Here is a 17,027-nt window from a genome sequence, read left to right on the forward strand (position 1 = left end):
GCCATCTCATGAAATTTCTCACTTGAGTAGCAAGTCTGACGTTTCAAAGCCATTCTATTATGGCTGCCAGTTCCATCTCACCTCCTGCTGACCCTGAGAGGTAGGGAAAGCGGGAAGCACTCATTTCTTCCCGCCAAAACAAAATTGATGTCTAAGGGAGGCATGTGGCCTGGTCCGGGTCACCCTGGTGATGGGCTAGGCTTCTGGCTTTCATCCAGGGCCTTTTGCAGCAGAATTCACCCAATTATCATTGACTAAGGATGAATCGCTTTGGGACAGTCTCTTTAGGTCATATTTGTTGAATGCCCAGGATGTACTTTACCTACATCACCTCATATAATCTTCACAATGACCCTTGAAGCAGGCACAATAGTATGCCCATTTTATAGGAGAGAACACAGAGGTACAGAGAGGGGAGCAACTTGTTGGTGAGCATTCAGATACTAAATAGTGGAGCCAGGACTCAGACACGAGTCTCTTTGCCTCCAAAGTCTGTGAACATTAGATTTTTTAACCCACTTAACTACGCAACATCAGGAGACTCAGGTAAAGGTATATTGGAAAAGATGACACCAAAAAAGAAAAGTGGAGATGACAAGAGGGAAAAAGGATAATATTGATGATGAGGCAATGATACATATCAAGCACTGTGTACACTCTTTATATGACCTCATTTAGTCTCTAAAAGAGTGGTTGAGAAGATGCACTTTGATGTTAAACATATCGGGGTTTACATAATACCTTTACTATTGCTAACTTCACCTTGGGCTAGTTATGTCATTCCTCTGAGTCTCAGCCTGGCACATAGTAATCCATTAGCAAATGGTTATTATTATCTACACAACAAGATGCATATTAGTATTAATGCCTCTGTTTCACAGAGAAAAAAACTGAGGCCTAGAGCATTTAGGAATTGTACTGGATGACAAAACCTAAAGATAGGGCCAAAGCTGTCAAAACACAGCTCTTAGCCTGGTCAGTGTGGCTCAGTTGGTTGGACATCATCCTGTTTACCAAAGGGTTGCTGGATGGATTCTTGGCCAGGGCACATGTCTGGGTTGGGGGCTTGATCCCCAGGAGGGAGCATGCAGAAGGAAGCTGAACAATGTTTCTCTCTCACATCCATGTGTTGTTGTTTTTTTTCTCTCCCTCTTTCTCCCTTCCTCTCTCTAGAAATCAATTTAAACATTTAAAAAAAATCTTTACAAAGTGAAGCTTTAAAAAACAACAACACAGCTCTGAAATCTTCATTCATGTTGGCTTTGCCTTGGCACAGAACTCAGGAATTGGGGGGAGGGCTCTGCCTCACACCCATATAGTTTATTGATGGCAGCCCAGGGAATCTCAGCATGGCTTCAGGGAAACAAGCTGTTCCACCCCAGAATTTAGAAGTAAACAGCTGTAAGTGGATCCTGGCAACTTCCACACCATACGGACCTGCAGCCCCTCTCCCACCCCCTCTGTAAACATTAACATTAATGTTCTCTTTGTTGCTTGTGTCAATATATTTTATTTTTCTGTGAAAGAAGTCCAGATCTGCTTACTTTTTCATTAGCCACCAGTGTATATTCCTGCTAGCAAGAGTCGTTGCTGATCCATACAGATTGCCTCGGCTCACACCTATTAGACTTTTCAAAGCCGTGTTTTTGGCAGCAAGTGGCAGCTGAAGAATGAGACCAGCTGCAGGAAATTAAATTGGTTGAACTTTCCCCTTCCGCGTGGCTGCTTGGATTTCTGTTCTCTCCTACCTCCCTAACTCCAGTTTTTTCCCTAAAACTTCAACATAATGGGCCACAGTTAATGATGCAAGCAACCCCCAATGACCTCATTATCAATGGGGGGAGGGGTTTGTGGCCTGAGTAATTTCCTATGTCTTTTTCTAAAAGGGGCAGGCGCATGTAGCAGAATGGATTGTGCTGATGCAAAGCCATTTGTGAAAGGTGACCTTGAGGCCAGGGAGCTGAGCTGGAAAAGCAAGCAAGAAAGATTCCAAGGGGGGAGGAACTCTGAGAGGAGCAGTCCTGGAGGAAGTCGCCATCAGAGAATTCTGGAATGTCAAGGTTGGAAAGGTCTTTAGTGCAGGAAGTGGATTTCCACTCATGAACCAACTCCATTCAACTGGTGGTAATGGCCTGGAGCCCCTTGATGAGAAACATATAGAGACTGAGTCCAGACTCAGCGTGGTAAAGAATGTCATGGTCAATTGTTGATGTCTGCCTGGGCTTGGGAGAAGAGAACAAAGGGATATAGGACATATGTTTGTCCTCCCTGTATTAATCCTCCCTTCTCATTTTACAGACAGTATAAATGAAGCCCAGAGTTGAGAACCAATTGGTCCAAAGCCACATAGCCAGCCAGTGGCAGACTGGATCCTGGAATTCAGGCATTTCTCTTTTACTAAGTCATGCGGCAGAAAAGACATAATCAGAAAAGAGAGCTTTTCTTGAAGGGGAGTATGTATAATTCCCTATCAGAAAGGTGAGGCAAACGAGCACTGAGCCAGGATATGGAAAACTTAGGCTCCCTCACTAGCACTGTGATGTTGGGAAAAACAGCCTTTTGGGGATTCAGTTTCCCGGAAATAAGCAGGGAAGGTGGATTAAATGCTCTCGAAGGGATGTTTCATGATCCCATGATACTTAGAGTAACTGTGGAGACATCTTACAAATTGGTCCAGCTGTGGAATGGGATACACATGAGACTAGACTGTGCTTCAGCACTCCAGCACGTGGACAGCTCCCTATTCCAGCATTTGTTTTTGATGGCGGTCAGGGGCTGGGAGAAGGTCCCAACCAGTCCTCCATCCCATTGTCAAGAAGCCTCAAACAGGGTCCCATGTAGGATGCTCTCTCATGCTTCAAGACAAAGCCCAGTCAGAGCATGACTGAAGAGTTAGCTGGCCTCACAGATCCCACCTAACCTTTCCTCTCCTTGCTTATCCTGTTGCCTTGGGAACAAGATAGGCACAAAGTGGGAAAGAAGTGAAATTTCAGGTGACAACTGAGCCCCCTCCCTGCTACTTCCCTCATGCCTTGTTTTTTTGAACTGTGATCCTTTACCCAGTTCAATGAACCATGACTGGGCGCTTTTTATGCCTAAATATAGAGCAAGGCCCCATGGGGAGAGATAGATGAGCCAAGATCTGGTCCTCTCCCTTAATGAGTTTCCCATAACTCCAAATGAGACAGACCTGCACAACTAGAAATACAAGGGAGAGGGGGATAAGGCCAAAACAGAGGAAAATAATCTCCTGAGGGAGATGAAATGTCTCTGGACTTTGGGGGAAAGGTCATTACTCCGTCTTCCTCACTCATCGCACTCATCGGAAGTCTCCACAGAAGCGAGATCATGCTCCATACATGACTGCTTAGAGGGCAGACACGGAGTTTATAACCTGCTGTCTTTTCAGATAGCCAACCACAAAATTTTGCCCGTATTAGGCATTTTGAGAGGGAAAAAAAAAAAAGCTTTTTTTTTTTTCTTCTTCTACTGGGTTCTACACATTATTTGATGATAGGGGCCATCTCCAGTGAATTTCTGATGCCAGGTCGTAGGGACAGACAGACATGGGTTTGGTATTAAACCGCACTGGCTGTGTGACCTTGGGTAGGTTATTGAAACTCTCAGGATGGGCTTTCCACTCTGGCAAATGGAGACCACAGCACTAACTTCGGGATTATAGCTGAATTCAACACCCAGCTGCACCCTTGTCCACTTAGTACCTACTGAGGGCTGTTAGCCTGAGCATCACTCAGCAAAGGTTGTAGAATGTCAAGGGAAGAAGTTGATAACTTCATCCCTTGTAAGTGGACAATAGTTCTGCCTCTGCTCATACCACTTCAGGGTTTTCTTTCTGGAGCACATTGAGTTTGGGTGTCTCTGTTCAAACTGATTTTAAAAAAGTTGTTGCTTCTTTTAGACATGGAGAGCCATTTAGAAAGGTGGTTCAGGTGTGGAAGGGGGCTTCATGGAACCAAAAGTGCTGATGAACTTGGTTTGGGGGAGCATCACTGATTTACCCTGGAGCACAAGACCCTGGGGAGGGGGTCCCCTAACAGGTACCTTGACACAGTGGATACTGGTCCCACTCATGCTGCTGCTCCTGTCCACGAGGAAGATAAACTCGCCATGAGTCTTCCTCAGGTTTGGCTGCACCGACTGGAGGTCAGGACAGAAGTTGAGCATGATGACAGAATGGTGGGGAATGTCCTTGTGGAGGCGTTTCCGGATGATTTCTGTCTGGAGGAGAAAGGAAAACCTCTCACTTGGTATTCAAAGGGTCCAGTGCTACTCACGTGGTCTCCCATTACTCACCAAGTATTGTCAAGATCCCGCTCACACTCTGCATGAGAGACTTTCAGGTTGACCGCACCTGGCTCTCTACTTGCTAGCTTTCCACTGGTTACAACAGCAAGCCCGGACTTTGGAGGCAGAAGACCTGGGTTTGAATCCCAGCTCTGTCACCGTCTAGCTGTGTGATCTTGAATAAGTCCCTTCTCTGGGCCTGTTTCTTCAATTTTAAAAACGAGGCACATAATGTTCCCTTCTCTAGGTGGTTTTGAGGACGAACTGAGCTGGCACACAGATGGGAGGTCCCGGCACAGGTGCAGGTCTTCGATTGAGTAGCAGTTTCTTTCTCTTTCACCCTCAGTGTCTGAGCTTCTTTCTGGCTTACCTTGGCTGTGACCTTGGTTTCTCTGGTTTACTGATTCTCTCCCACTGATAACTTTCTACTCTTTCTCTAAAATTTTACTTTTTGGAAAGCCTGCCCTCATCTTCCAGGTGTCCTCAATGATTTGGTTTCCTTCTCTATGTACTAAGGACAAGAGTACATGCCTCGCCAAGTTCTACAAATAAACGCAATGCTTGTGAGGCCCGCTGCCTGGTAGTCATTGGCTAAATGGTAGCCATCATCCCTGTTGTGGTTTGTCATGGGCTCAGGCATTGCCCACATGCAGCTTTGTGCTCGTATCTCTGCCTCCCTTCTAGCTTGTATGTTACTTGAAGGTAGGTCAAGCCTGAGCTGCTTCTTTATCTCTAGGGCTTAATACAGAGCTTGGTGCAGAGGTGGGCTTGGTAAACAAAGGGAGAACAGCACCCTAGTTCTTGACCTTTTCGTGAGTTCTCTTGGCTGACACAGTTCTGAGCCTTCCTCCTGGCCGCTCCCACTCACTCTGTACCAAAATCCATTTCCTCCCTCTCGCTCCATTCTGGCTGCCTCTCTCTGTCTCTTGATCTGGCTGCCTTTGGGTGGACATGTCCCTTTGTGTCTGTTTTTCAGTTTTGGTCTCTTTGAATCCCTTCCCCAACTCAGTAATGACACCATCACCCATCAGGTGTTCAAACTAAAGATGGCGAAGTTGTTGTTGCTTCCTTTCTCGCTCCTTCAGCAAAGGATTGCAAGTTCTGGGGCTAAAACACACTCTGAATGCGTGTCCTTTTCTGTCTCCACTGCCACCATCCAAGTTCAGGACACCATTATCTCTTGCCTGGGCCCTTGCCATTGCCTCTTACTGGTCCCTTTCCTCCACTTTTACTTCCCGGTAGTCCATTCTATGTAGAGCAGGCAGCGAGATCATTCTCTCCATTCTCTTGCCTAAGCAATGGCTTCCTCTCATACCCTGTGCCATGGCTTATGAAGCCCCCAAGGCCTGACCAGCCCACCTGTCCATCTCATCTTCGCCCACTACCCCCATTTCACTCATACAGCTGCCTGTTTCCCAAACGTGCCACCACTATCCTGCTTCCCGATCTTCACTGTCCATCAGGTCTCATTCTCAGGCAGGCTTTTTCTAGATGAGCAGCAGCCAGTGCTTGCCACTCATTCCCACACCATCATGTTTTATTTTTCTCCTGGTCCCCAGCCCTCTCCAAATTGACTGTGCTCATTTGGTTACTTCTTGTCTCTCTTCCTGTGCTAGAAGGTAAGCTCCATGAGGACAAGGATGTGTCATTTTTCAGTGTGGCCTCTCCCATGCCTAGAATGGAGCCTGACATCTATTGGACACATGGTGTTTGTTGACTGAATAAATGAGAGAATGAATCTGGGTCTGTCTACCACTGACCTGTGTGTGCAAGTTTTTCTTTTTTCTTTTTTCTTTTCTCTATTTGTTTCTGCTTCTCACTGCATCGCCATCTTTCCTACATGGTTATCTTTCTGTGCCATATTCTCCCTCTTTGCTAAATCACAGTTTTGACAGCTGGTCCCTCCCACTCTTCCTGATTGACATTTGCCTTCTGGCTGCCCGCCTCCCTCCTTGGCAAAGGATCACGTTCTCTGTCCTGCGTGGAGCTCCCTTGCCAGAACCACGACCAGCCTGGCTCTTTCGATGACAGAGCCCAAGGCAGTAACAGCCACATCAGCCTCTCAGAGCGCGGGGGCCCTGGCTCAGGATTCTCTAATGGCTCCTCAAGATGCCATTATCTAATTATAATAAACTCATCATTTTGTAGCAGCTTTAGGCTGGTGGCTGTCATTCCTGGAGCTCATGAGACTACAGGGTATTTGCATAACCAACCCAAGGTGGCAAAGGAATTCTCATTCGCTTCAGTGGTCCCAGAGCTAATTGATTTAAGGTTTGGTAGGCAGGGGACCCAGCCCCAGCCGGGGAGGCCCATGGCTCCCTCCAACCACGCTGTCCACCTGCTGAAGTTCTCGGAGCTTAGTGCACAGCTAGCATTGCCACCCCCACTCTGAGGACCTGGCTCAGCCTCTTCTCCCTACTGACTCATCTGGGTGAGGGGGCACTTCTGCGAGAGGTGTTTCCAGTGGGATCGCTAACAGGGCAGTGATGTGATGGGCACTGAGCCAACTACACCTTCCCTTTGTCATCCTTTCCACTCCCACCAGGCAGGTGCTTCCAGAGGGACCTCTAACAGTCGGGGTGAGCAGTAAGCTGCCTACATGTGTTTCTGTATGCTCTTCCGTTGCCTCATCCTCTGCCAGCCTAAATCCAGCATCATTGCCCTGCGGATTGAGTCTAAGTCCTTAGCTTCGATGCCATTAAAGTCAAATCCCAAGAGAATGGTCTTCCCCATTCCCCAGCTTATAGTTACTTTGGGGTGCTAAACCCCAGTTTTTTTCATCAAATAAGCCAAGAGAATAAAAAGAAGTGGGTCGCCATTCTTAAAGGTATCTTGGCCTTGAGGACCCAGCTTGGTGTGTAGGGTCACGAACAGGAGGCAATGCCCGGTACAATTTGTGGCCATCCGCTGAGCCTCTTAGCATTTCTTCCCCATGCAACCCCTCAGCATAGGGTCTCTGGTGCTTCAGCTTCGTGGAGGAGAGGACAGGCAGAAGGGCACAATCTTTGTTAGGCTTTCCCTTCCCTGTCTTTACTGTCTATGTAATAGCCACCAAGGACCCAGAGGAAGGAACAGCAAGAGACCCATTCAACAGGTGGGAAAACAGAGGCCCAGGAGTAAAGAAAGAGCTGGGAGTGCGCCAGCTGTAGGGTGCCCCTGGGTGGGTGGGGGGGTGGGGGGGAAGGGTAATACATGGAGAAGCACCAGCTGAGAATTTTACCTGGCTTAGGTAACTTGGTACCTTATGTACCTGGCTTAGGCACTAGACAGTGTCCTGGCAGGCAGCGTGAAGACAGCATTGGGTGACTGCTACCTCTGAGAGCCATTTGCCTCTGCCCTGCAGTGCCCTGGCCCTTTGCTGTCCCTCTAACCTTCCCCCCCCCCCCCGACCACCAAGGGAAACACTGACGAGGACCTGCCACCAACCTGCTGCGTGACCTTAGGTAGGTCCCTGCCCCAGCTCATTCTCCTCAGTGAAGTCCCTGCGTGACCTTAGGCAGGTCCCTGCCCCAGCTCATTCTCCTCAGTGAAGTCCCAGTCCCCAGGGCCACCCTGGCTCTGCCACCCTTGGCCCTCTCCCTCAGCCACCCTCACCTTGCGCTCTGCACTGCAGTCCTTCTTCATCCCTCTAATGAAATCTGCTCTTCCCTTCAGGTGCTGCTCAAATTCTCCCACAGTCATGTCCCCTTTCTCCGTCAGGACGTGTGGCATGTGGGGCTCTGCAGGGATAAGATCAACTCTTGGCACGTGCCCAGGTGTGAGGGTGATGCCAGGGGCCTCGGCTTAGGGGCGAATCCTCATAGTGGGGAGGGCTCTTAGATGGAAGAGGGGTACAGAAGCCCTGGCTGCCCGAAGCAGGGTGGGGCCACAGGAAGACTCCTCAGCTGGGAGGCAGAAGTGCCTGGTGGCCATGGCTGACTCCTGGCCCCTCTCTGGGACTCAGTTTACCCATCTGTAAAATGAGAGAGGGACTGGCTGCTATGATATTTTCAGGCCCTGACACTCTAATGAATTCTTAGAGACAGAAGAGTTGTTCCCTGAGAGATCAGAGCTGCCAGAGCTTCCCTGAGCTTGGGTTTCAAAGATCCTCTGCTCCGCTGGCCTGCGGACAAAGTGCCCAGTAGGTGCACGGGACCCTGGGGCCTCTGGGGCTAGGACTGGGGCAGAAGACACTCAATTCCACCAGCTGGAGCCAAGTTTCCTAGGAGACTGGTCTCCTCTCCTCTGCCACGCAGCCCTACCCTTTCCCTGGCTGACCTCTGGGCAAGAGGCTACCTGTCTGTACCCCATGGGCTCAGCACCTCCTCCCTCCCACAGGCTTCCCGGGGTCCCCCCCCCCACCCCCCGAAGCACGATACCGCTGGGGTGGATGAGGATCTCCACGGGCCGGTCGAAGGTATGCCTGTTGGCCAAGGTGATGATTATGCTCTTGGCCGAGCGTGCGGACGGGGCGGCGTCAGCTCGAATCTCGTGGGTGGGACTCTCCACCCCTGCGTGGCACAGAAGGGTGGGCTAGGCTCAGGAGCCCTGAGAGAGACAGGGCCTTTGTGGGGGACACTAAGATGCAAGCCAGAGGTGACACTCCTGTCCATGAGGGGCGCCTGACCTGCTGGGTAGCCATGGACAGGTCTCCTCAGTTTCCCCATCTGCAAAGTGGGGACCCAGTGGCGGGGAGTCAAAGAAATTGCCTCTCATGGAGGCGCATAAAGATAGAAGATGCTCAGCGCTCGATCGGTGGGCACGCCATAAACACCTCTCAGGCTGGATGTCATGCTGCTCTGATAACATATTATACTTGTTGACAAAAAAACCGCATCCTATAGCCTTGAGTGGGTTGGAGAGGGAAATTGTCTCAGAGTTGGGAACTCAGAGTTGGGAACGATGGCTCCCGACTCTGGCTGCATGTTGGAACGGCCTGGGGCCTTCTAAATAGCCAAAACCCAAGACATGGCCCAGACCAAGGGCCCCCGAAGCTCGGGCGGGAGATGGGTGGCAGGATTCTGGAAGGTCCCTGGTGATTCCGCTGTGCAAGCTGAGAAGCAGGAAGCAACTCTAATGAATGCCTCAGGGCTGAACTGCGGGGAGGGGACCATGTACATCCCCAGGAAGCCATGGCGGTGGGTGGACAGCCTTGAAGGCTCATTGGGAGGGGCCCGTCTTTGGCTGTATGCTGAGGAGCAGGAAATGGGAACCCATACAGTATGATGTCCTCCATCCAGGCTGTCACATTTCCCACCCTCCCCTCACTCTCTGTCCTGGGCAGCTTTGGGCCTGAAGCCCTCACCAGCCTGGGCCTCACGTCATCCTGGCGCCCACCTGGGCCTGGGCAGCTCCCTCTCACCTGCGAGCAGGCAGGGCCCACGGATCTCCAGCTGGAAGTTGAACTCGTATTCCATGGGGTTGGACACATCCATGTCCAGAAGAGTTGCCAGGCACAGCTTGTTACAGGAGTCCAGGGCCTGGCCGCCGAAGCAATGCCTGTCTTTGCTGGGAAGGGGACGGAAAGGAGGAGGAAGAGGAGAAAGAAAAGGAGGAGGAAGAGGAGGAAGAAAAGGAGAAGGAGGAGGAGGAGGAGGATGAGGAGGAGGAGGGGGAGGAGGAGGAGCAGAAGGAGGAGGAGGAGGAGAAAGACCGCAGCCAGGACCAAGGCAGAAGGGGAGGGGAGTGCATTGTGAGAGGACATCGAGAGGACAGTGAGTCTCAGGCAGCCGCGCTCCCCTGCAGCCCAGCCCGAAAGGGGGCTGAGGAGCTTCCTCCCAGCCCAGACCCTTACTCTCCCATTCAACCTGATCCTGAGAGAGCCTGCATTCAGACACAGGCACCGAGACCCTGGAGCACATGTGTCAAACACAAGGCCCGCGGGCCAAATCCGTCCCGCCAGGCCTTGCAATGTGGCCCGCACCGCGCTGTCATCACTGCACTCCGCTGCGTTTCCATCACAATGACAGTTTATGACTGTTCAGTAAACCATTCGGCCCGCGATTTAGGCTGGATTTTAGATTTTGGCCCCTTCTCTGATTGAATTCGACACCCCTACCCTGGAGGGCTGGGCGAGGGGCCAGGCTCAGAGCTCCACATTGCTCTTACCAGAATCCTCTGGAAAAAGCCTCTTGGCCCCCCTCTTCCCATCTCCCACAGGGGGAAGCGGAGGCTCAGCAAGATGAGGCAACTAGCCCCAACATTCCCACACTCAGGACTTCACAGTGAGCATCCTCACCAGTCTGTCTGGCTCCTGTCTGACTATATCACAGCCCTTCTCCAACCCCTGCTCTGTGTCTGGGAGCTTGGAGCCCTCGAATAAGCCTTGGTTTTCTCATCCATTAAATGGGGTAATAATGACATTGTTGTTTTTCATGAGCGTCTGCTGAGCGCTCAAGTTTCTGGCTCTCTTTCTGTATCATCTCTCACCCTGTCTGTGATCCTGGTCCCTCTCCTGTTCTCCCCATGGGCACAGCCTCTAAGGTCTTTGATGTATGTCCTTAAGGGCACATATACATGGTAGCATTTGGATGTGAATGCACTTTAAACTGAAAAGATTATATTCTATTATGAATCTCACTCATTACTTCCATTATTATTTAATTTTTAAAAAAAATATGTTTTTATTGATTTTTAGATAGAGAGGAAGGGAGAGGGAGAGAGAGAGAGAGAAATATCCAGGAGAGAGACACATCCATCAGCTGCCTCCTGCACACCCCCTACAGGTGATCGAGCCAGCAAACTGGGCATGGGCTCTGACCAGGAATCAAACCCGGGACCTCTTGGTCCATGGGACGGCATTCATTCCACTGAGCCAGACCGGCTGGGCCATTACTTCCCTTTTTTTCACTCAAAACTGTTTCACTCTGTACAAGTGTGTCAACCAAAGTCATTGCTGCCGACCTGGTACCTGTCAGATACATCAGGGCACACGTTGTATCGTGTGAGTACTTTATATTGTACTTATTTGCTCCTGCCTCCACCTCATGTCCATGGGCACCACCACCATGAGGACCCTCATCTGAGTCCCCTTTTTGAACTATGAAAGGATTTCTCTGGGATCCCTGGGTCAAAGGGCACACACCGAGTACTCCAAGTCTGCTCTCCATGGTGCTGCTCCAGATTCCACTTTCACCAGCACCGCACACGTCTCCTTCTCGCCTCATCCTCTCCAACGCTGGGTGTTAGCTATTTGTCTCTCTCTGAGCAACTTTGAGGCTCATCGGGATTTGATGCAGGCCTCGCCCACGAGCACCTCTGCTCACTCTACCTGCTGAGATGGGCAGGAACAGGCTTCCTGGGGCCACCTCTGGGGCCTCTTGTTCCTTGACCTGCCAAAGTTCCTTGACCTCTGCCGGGTCCTGCCTCTCAAATGCACAAAGCTTAGTGCCTATGGCAGTACTTATAAAGGTAACGTACAACCTGGTGTCCCCTGGGCTGAGGCTGGAGTTTCAGCCTAGAGCTTCTCTGCTGTGACATAAGTGTTCTCACCCTCGGCTTCAAGGTCCTTCACGATCTGACTACATGCCAGTCCTCTGACCACTCTCCTCTCTCCCACCTGCTATAGCTATACTAGCCTGCCTGCCTCCTCACACACACCAAGCCCGCTGCCTCAGGGCCTTTTCCTCTGCTGTTTTCCCCTGCAGGAGTGCTCAATCTACATCCCCCTCACCCTCCAGGTCTCAGCTGAAATATCACTCCTCAGAGAAGCTTGGCCTGGCCCAGGACCCATGGGTTGGGTCTCTCTTTTATCTATCTATCTATCTATCTATCTATCTATCTATCTATCTATCTATTTTAATCCTCACCTGAGGATATTTTCCCATTGATTTTTAGAGAGAGAAGAAGAGAGAGGGAAAGACAGAGATAAATATTGATGTGAGAGGAACACGACGATTGGTTGCCTCCTGTATGTGTCCCAACCAGGGCTTGGGCCAGGGAGGAGCCTGCAACCGAGGTACATGCCCTTGACCAGAATCAAACTCGGGACCCTTCAGTCCACAGACCCTTCTGTCCACTGAGCCAAACCAGCTAGGGTGGGTCCCTCTTTTATAGTCTTAGCCCAATGAATGTCTCTTTCCTTGTACTTTTCACATAATTAACTATGCATGCAAGTGCACCAGTGGTTCCCCAGTAGTGGTGTTATCCATTGGATAATGATCTCTCTCACCAAGTTCTAGAAAGGCAGGATCTGTGATGATCTTGGATCCCTAACACTCAACTCAGTGCCTTAAGTGCGTGAAAGAAATAAAGCCTGGAAATTCTAATCCCAAAGTGTCCACATTCCAGAACATCTGGCCAGGGTCATTCCACGAAATCAGGAAGATCCCGATGCTCTAAGAGTGAGCGGGCAGGAGCCATTGTCCCGGGGGTGGCCTCTGAGGACTGAACGGGGTGGCCTCTAGCGCTGAGCCTCACCTTCAGCTCCATCTCCACCGCCCTCCACGCCCTGCCTTCACCTGACAGACTCCCCGCTGCCCACCTGAGACTCTGGTCCGTGTGCCCTTGTCCCAGCAGGGTCCTTACCCTTGGGCTTGTTGGCTGGAGGTGTCACCGCTCTCTGTGCAGAACTGGGGCACTGTCGGGGCGCAGATAGCAGGCAGCAGGACCCGCATGGCCCCGCTGGGCAGCGTTGGGAGCTCTGAGGAGGTGCTGATGAAGACCTTGACATTCTCCATCGGGGCGATGGACCCCAGGTTGACCACGAAGAGGATCCGCTCCAAATCCTCATCCAATGCCACCTTTCCCAGGGGGCAGGGAGGAGTGCCGGCGGAAACCCCCTCTCCCAGGATGTTACCTAAGCGCCAGGCCTGGGATCAGCCACTGCATACATTATCGCTACCGCCCCCTACGGTAGGTCTGAGCAGCCCATTTTGCTGATGGGAAACAGGCTCAGCGTAGGGGTGTGACTTGGCCAAGTTCTTCAGCAAATTACTAACTCATTGAACCGGGATCTGAACCTGCATGGGTCTGACACCAGGCCTGTGTACTTGTACCCCGCTGGGATTGGGAGCCTTGGACACAAAACCCCCTCAGAGGGTCTCGTCTCCAGCCGCAGACTCTACATCCCCACAGAAATCACATCCACGCATACCCCACCTGGGATCCGTGCTTCTGCTCTTGCTCTGTCCTTTCAGTTGTAAGCCCCCCCCCCCCCCCTACTTCTCCAGTCTGGCCCAACTATCAACCCCTCCAGGAACCCCTACCTCCCTGGCCCCCAGTTCGTACCCCTCGTTCCCTCCTCTGACATTATCCAGACCTCTTTGGGCACAGCCACCTCCCACCTGCTCTCATGGCCACTGGTAGGCACATCCTAGCTATCCTTCCAAAGTTTGCATCTTGCACATGGTAAGTGCTCATTAAAATATTCTTGAATGTCTTAATGATCAGATGAACAAACATCACTTCAATCATAGATCCAATAGTAATGATCTCTTACATCATATGATACTTGGTCTGGATTCTAGCCTTGTCTCAAACATGTGGAGGGGAGCAAAGCAGGGAAGGAATGGGAGACATCTATGATGGGCTTGGACCAGTCCCTGACCCTCTCTGAGCCTCAGCATACCCAACAGCAATTTGACTACTTAGTCTATCCTCTGCATACATGCTCTCTGTTGAGCTTTGGTGTGTATAAGTATTAGCTTCATTTTATGGATAATTTTTTATTTTTTATCTGAGCTCACACCACTTGCAAGGACCAGAACAGGGAGTCAAACCCTGGTGTGACTCATTCCACAACCTCTGAGCTTAAATGACATGCTGTTCTGTTCTGTAAAGCCTGCTGTTGAATCCTCTGGTCCTCACCATGCTTTCTAGACAAGAAGAGGGGAGATTGCCTCTGTTTACAGATAGTAAGGAGAGGGTCAGTGACACATGGGATTCCTGACTCCTACTTTAATGCTCTCTCTGCCCTATGCCATTGCTACCCTTTCAGCCTGCCCGAGACTTCTGCCGGGCCCAGATCCAGCCACAGCCCTTTTGGCCTCCTTACCTGTGACAGTTGTGTTTCGAAGGTGGGTGGCATTGAAGTGGCCACCCTCCATCTTGGCTTTGTCCTTGATTTGTACCGTTACAACCCGGTCAGCAATGACTGCCTCGAAGCCAATCACCGTAGTGTACTCATCCAGCGGGTACACGAAGAGGCCTGCCGGGGCAGGACCAAGCGTCATGGGTAAGGAACCCAAGCCTAGGTTGGTGCTCACTGCCATTTAGAGGGTGCCAGGGAGGACTTGGGCTGGGGCCTCAGGGCTGGCTCTGCACTCAGGCCCGGCACTCTGTGAGCACAGGGCTCCTGGAAAAGGGACAGCAGCTCCCCTGTCCCAGCCAACTCTTGCTCCGCAGGCATGTGAGGCCAAGGTGGCCGGGGCTTCTGACTTTTGGAGAGAGAGTAAGAATCTGGATTTTATGTGACCTGTTGTGTGGGCCAAATGACACACATGTGCGTGGTGAGTTTGCGATTCTTGGCTTCCAGGAGCTGGGGCGTGGGAGGAAGTAAACAGGGTTTGAATCTGGGCCCTGCTGCCTCTCCTAGCCTGGTGGCCTTGGACAAGATGTTCAGTTTCTCTAAGCCTCACAGCCCCATCTGTAAAATGGGGATAATACAGCCCAACGTGTAGGGTCATCATGAAAATGGAAAAAATAGCCATTTATGAAGCTACGTGCCCACATTTTTATACCTTGGTGCTTCTCAGCCTTTAAGAGCACACAAGTCATGGGTGGGGAGGTATGTCTTGTAAAAATGCAGATTTTCACTCAGTAGTTCTGGGGTGGGGCCTAGATCTGCCATGGATCCATGGCATGGGGACCACAGGGAAGATCAAGGTTGTATCTCATTTAATCTGCCCACCAACACGGGGGGCAGCACCCCTGCTTCCCCTCCCCCTACACCTCAGTTTTCTCATCCATAAAATGGGGGACTTGGTCTTTTTGCATGTAGAAAGCCAAGGGACTGTCCCCAAATTATTTAGTAATTTAGCCTCCTGGGTCCCCAGTAGGTCCCCTTTTAAGCCACCCTCTCCAGGATCTCTTCAACAGGGTCACTGTCTGCCAGGCGATTTCAGAGGGGATCAACTGGGCGTGAGAGGGAACCTTATCCTGGACAAGCCAGCACAGCACCCTCCCAGTAGGGAACTCCCTTCCTGAAGTGGAAAGAGAGGCGTTTGATTTACAAATGACTCCTCCAGGCAGAAATCTGTCCACAGTCCTGGCTGCCCTACCCAATGACTCCTATTCACAGGCTGTTTTTTTTTTGTTTTTTTTTTAAAATATATTTTATTGATTTTTTACAGAGAGGAAGGGAGAGAGATAGAGAGCTAGAAACGTCGATGAGAGAGAAACATCGACCAGCTGCCTCTTGCACACCCCCTACCGGGGATGTGCCCGCAACCAACGTACATGCCCTTGACCAGAATCGAACCTGGGACCTTTCAGTCCCCAGACCGACGCTCTACTACTGAGCCAAACCGGCTTCGGCCACAGGCTGTTTTTATTCCACGTTGTTCTTCTGCACTCAAGACCTCATCTGCTCCTCCCCACACCCCGCCGGACAGGCAAAGGGGCTTCCTGCTTCTGAGAAGACAGTGGCTTTTTCAGAGTCACAGGGACCAGAGCCACATCTGGGGCTGGCAACTTCTGACTTCCACTGAGTCTCGAGGCCCCTCCCACCGTGAGGTTCCCGGAGGAAGGGGAGGCTGGCCATTGGAGGCAGGTGGGCGGGCCTTGTGGGACCTAAATAGCACTGGGCCAGCTGGCAGGGCTGAGCCCAAACCTGGGCTCAAATCCTGACCTGACTTGCTACCAGTTTTGAGGCCTGCTGGGCGGAAATGATATCCCCATTTTACAGCTGAGGAAACTGAGACTCAGAGAGGGCCCAGGCCTTGCCCAATGTCCACCGGCTGCCCTGTTGGGGTGGGGATTCACTATGGAGGAGGGGTCCTTACCCTGGAAAGACTGGGCTTCCAGGTTGCCATAGGTGAGGGACGCAGTCAGACCCAGGGCGTAACCACTGACGAAGGAGGTGACATCAGAAGCAGTAAGGGGTAGGGCCGCCCCTGTCATCCGGTTCAGCAGACCCGGCATCCTGCTGGCTACTCAGCCTTCAGGTTCTGCGGGAGACAGGAAGCGCAGGAGGTGAGAGCGGCTCCCCTCCACCACCAACCCAGTTCTCTCACTTCAGACCCCACAGGCAGTTGGAGCCTCATTCTCTTCCCTTTCCCCAAGCACTTTCCTGTTGGTGACCCCCGAGAATGCTAAACTAGCAGAGAAGTAGTGACTCCGCTTCTTCCCATTGCACAGTGGAGAAACTGAGGCCTGAAGACAGGGGACCCGCCTGGATTTGCTCCGTGGGCTGGTGCCCAGGCAGGGCTGGAGCCCATCAGAGCCCCGTCCAGCCTGGAATTCTCCCAGCAGGCAACGTCCTCCTGGCCTGACCCACCTCTGTCAGCCCCATCGTCTCTGATGCTTCCTTTGCAAAAGGAGGGGATGGAATAGCTCATCAACCCCTCCTCCTCAGATTTCAGTAAATCTACCCACTGTGTCCTCAGTGCTGCTTGAAGGAATAAGAGAATGGATGACCGTCCTCATTCCAACATGAAAGATTTCTGAGCACTTACTAGGGCGGTGTATCCATTCTCTGTTGGGCCCCTGAGACCTCCTGGAGGACCACTGCCCTTGTGGGGTGGGGTGGAGTGGGAGGTGAAGTCAAACAAAGATGTGGAATATACGTCAGAGGGCAGACTCTC

The 17,027-nt window shown here is 51.4% G+C and overlaps 1 protein-coding gene across 1 annotated transcript in view; it reads right to left on the reverse strand.

The window, feature by feature from the left end:
• The window catches only part of VWA5B1 (von Willebrand factor A domain containing 5B1), a 40,312-nt gene extending 23,923 nt beyond the window's left edge, over nucleotides 1-16,389 (reverse strand). The window contains exons 1-7 of the mRNA XM_045585091.1: nucleotides 16,227-16,389; nucleotides 14,279-14,431; nucleotides 12,811-13,081; nucleotides 9,647-9,792; nucleotides 8,664-8,795; nucleotides 7,900-8,024; nucleotides 4,063-4,239 (exon numbers count right to left, since the gene is read on the reverse strand). Coding sequence (XP_045441047.1) covers nucleotides 4,063-4,239; nucleotides 7,900-8,024; nucleotides 8,664-8,795; nucleotides 9,647-9,792; nucleotides 12,811-13,081; nucleotides 14,279-14,431; nucleotides 16,227-16,365 — 1,143 coding nt within the window. The 5' untranslated portion in view covers nucleotides 16,366-16,389. The remainder of the gene's footprint in view (nucleotides 1-4,062; nucleotides 4,240-7,899; nucleotides 8,025-8,663; nucleotides 8,796-9,646; nucleotides 9,793-12,810; nucleotides 13,082-14,278; nucleotides 14,432-16,226) is intronic.
• Nucleotides 16,390-17,027: the final 638 nt, after the last annotated feature.

This window comes from Pipistrellus kuhlii, unplaced genomic scaffold, assembly GCF_014108245.1.
Source record: "Pipistrellus kuhlii isolate mPipKuh1 unplaced genomic scaffold, mPipKuh1.p scaffold_m20_p_2, whole genome shotgun sequence".
NCBI lineage: Eukaryota > Metazoa > Chordata > Mammalia > Chiroptera > Vespertilionidae > Pipistrellus > Pipistrellus kuhlii.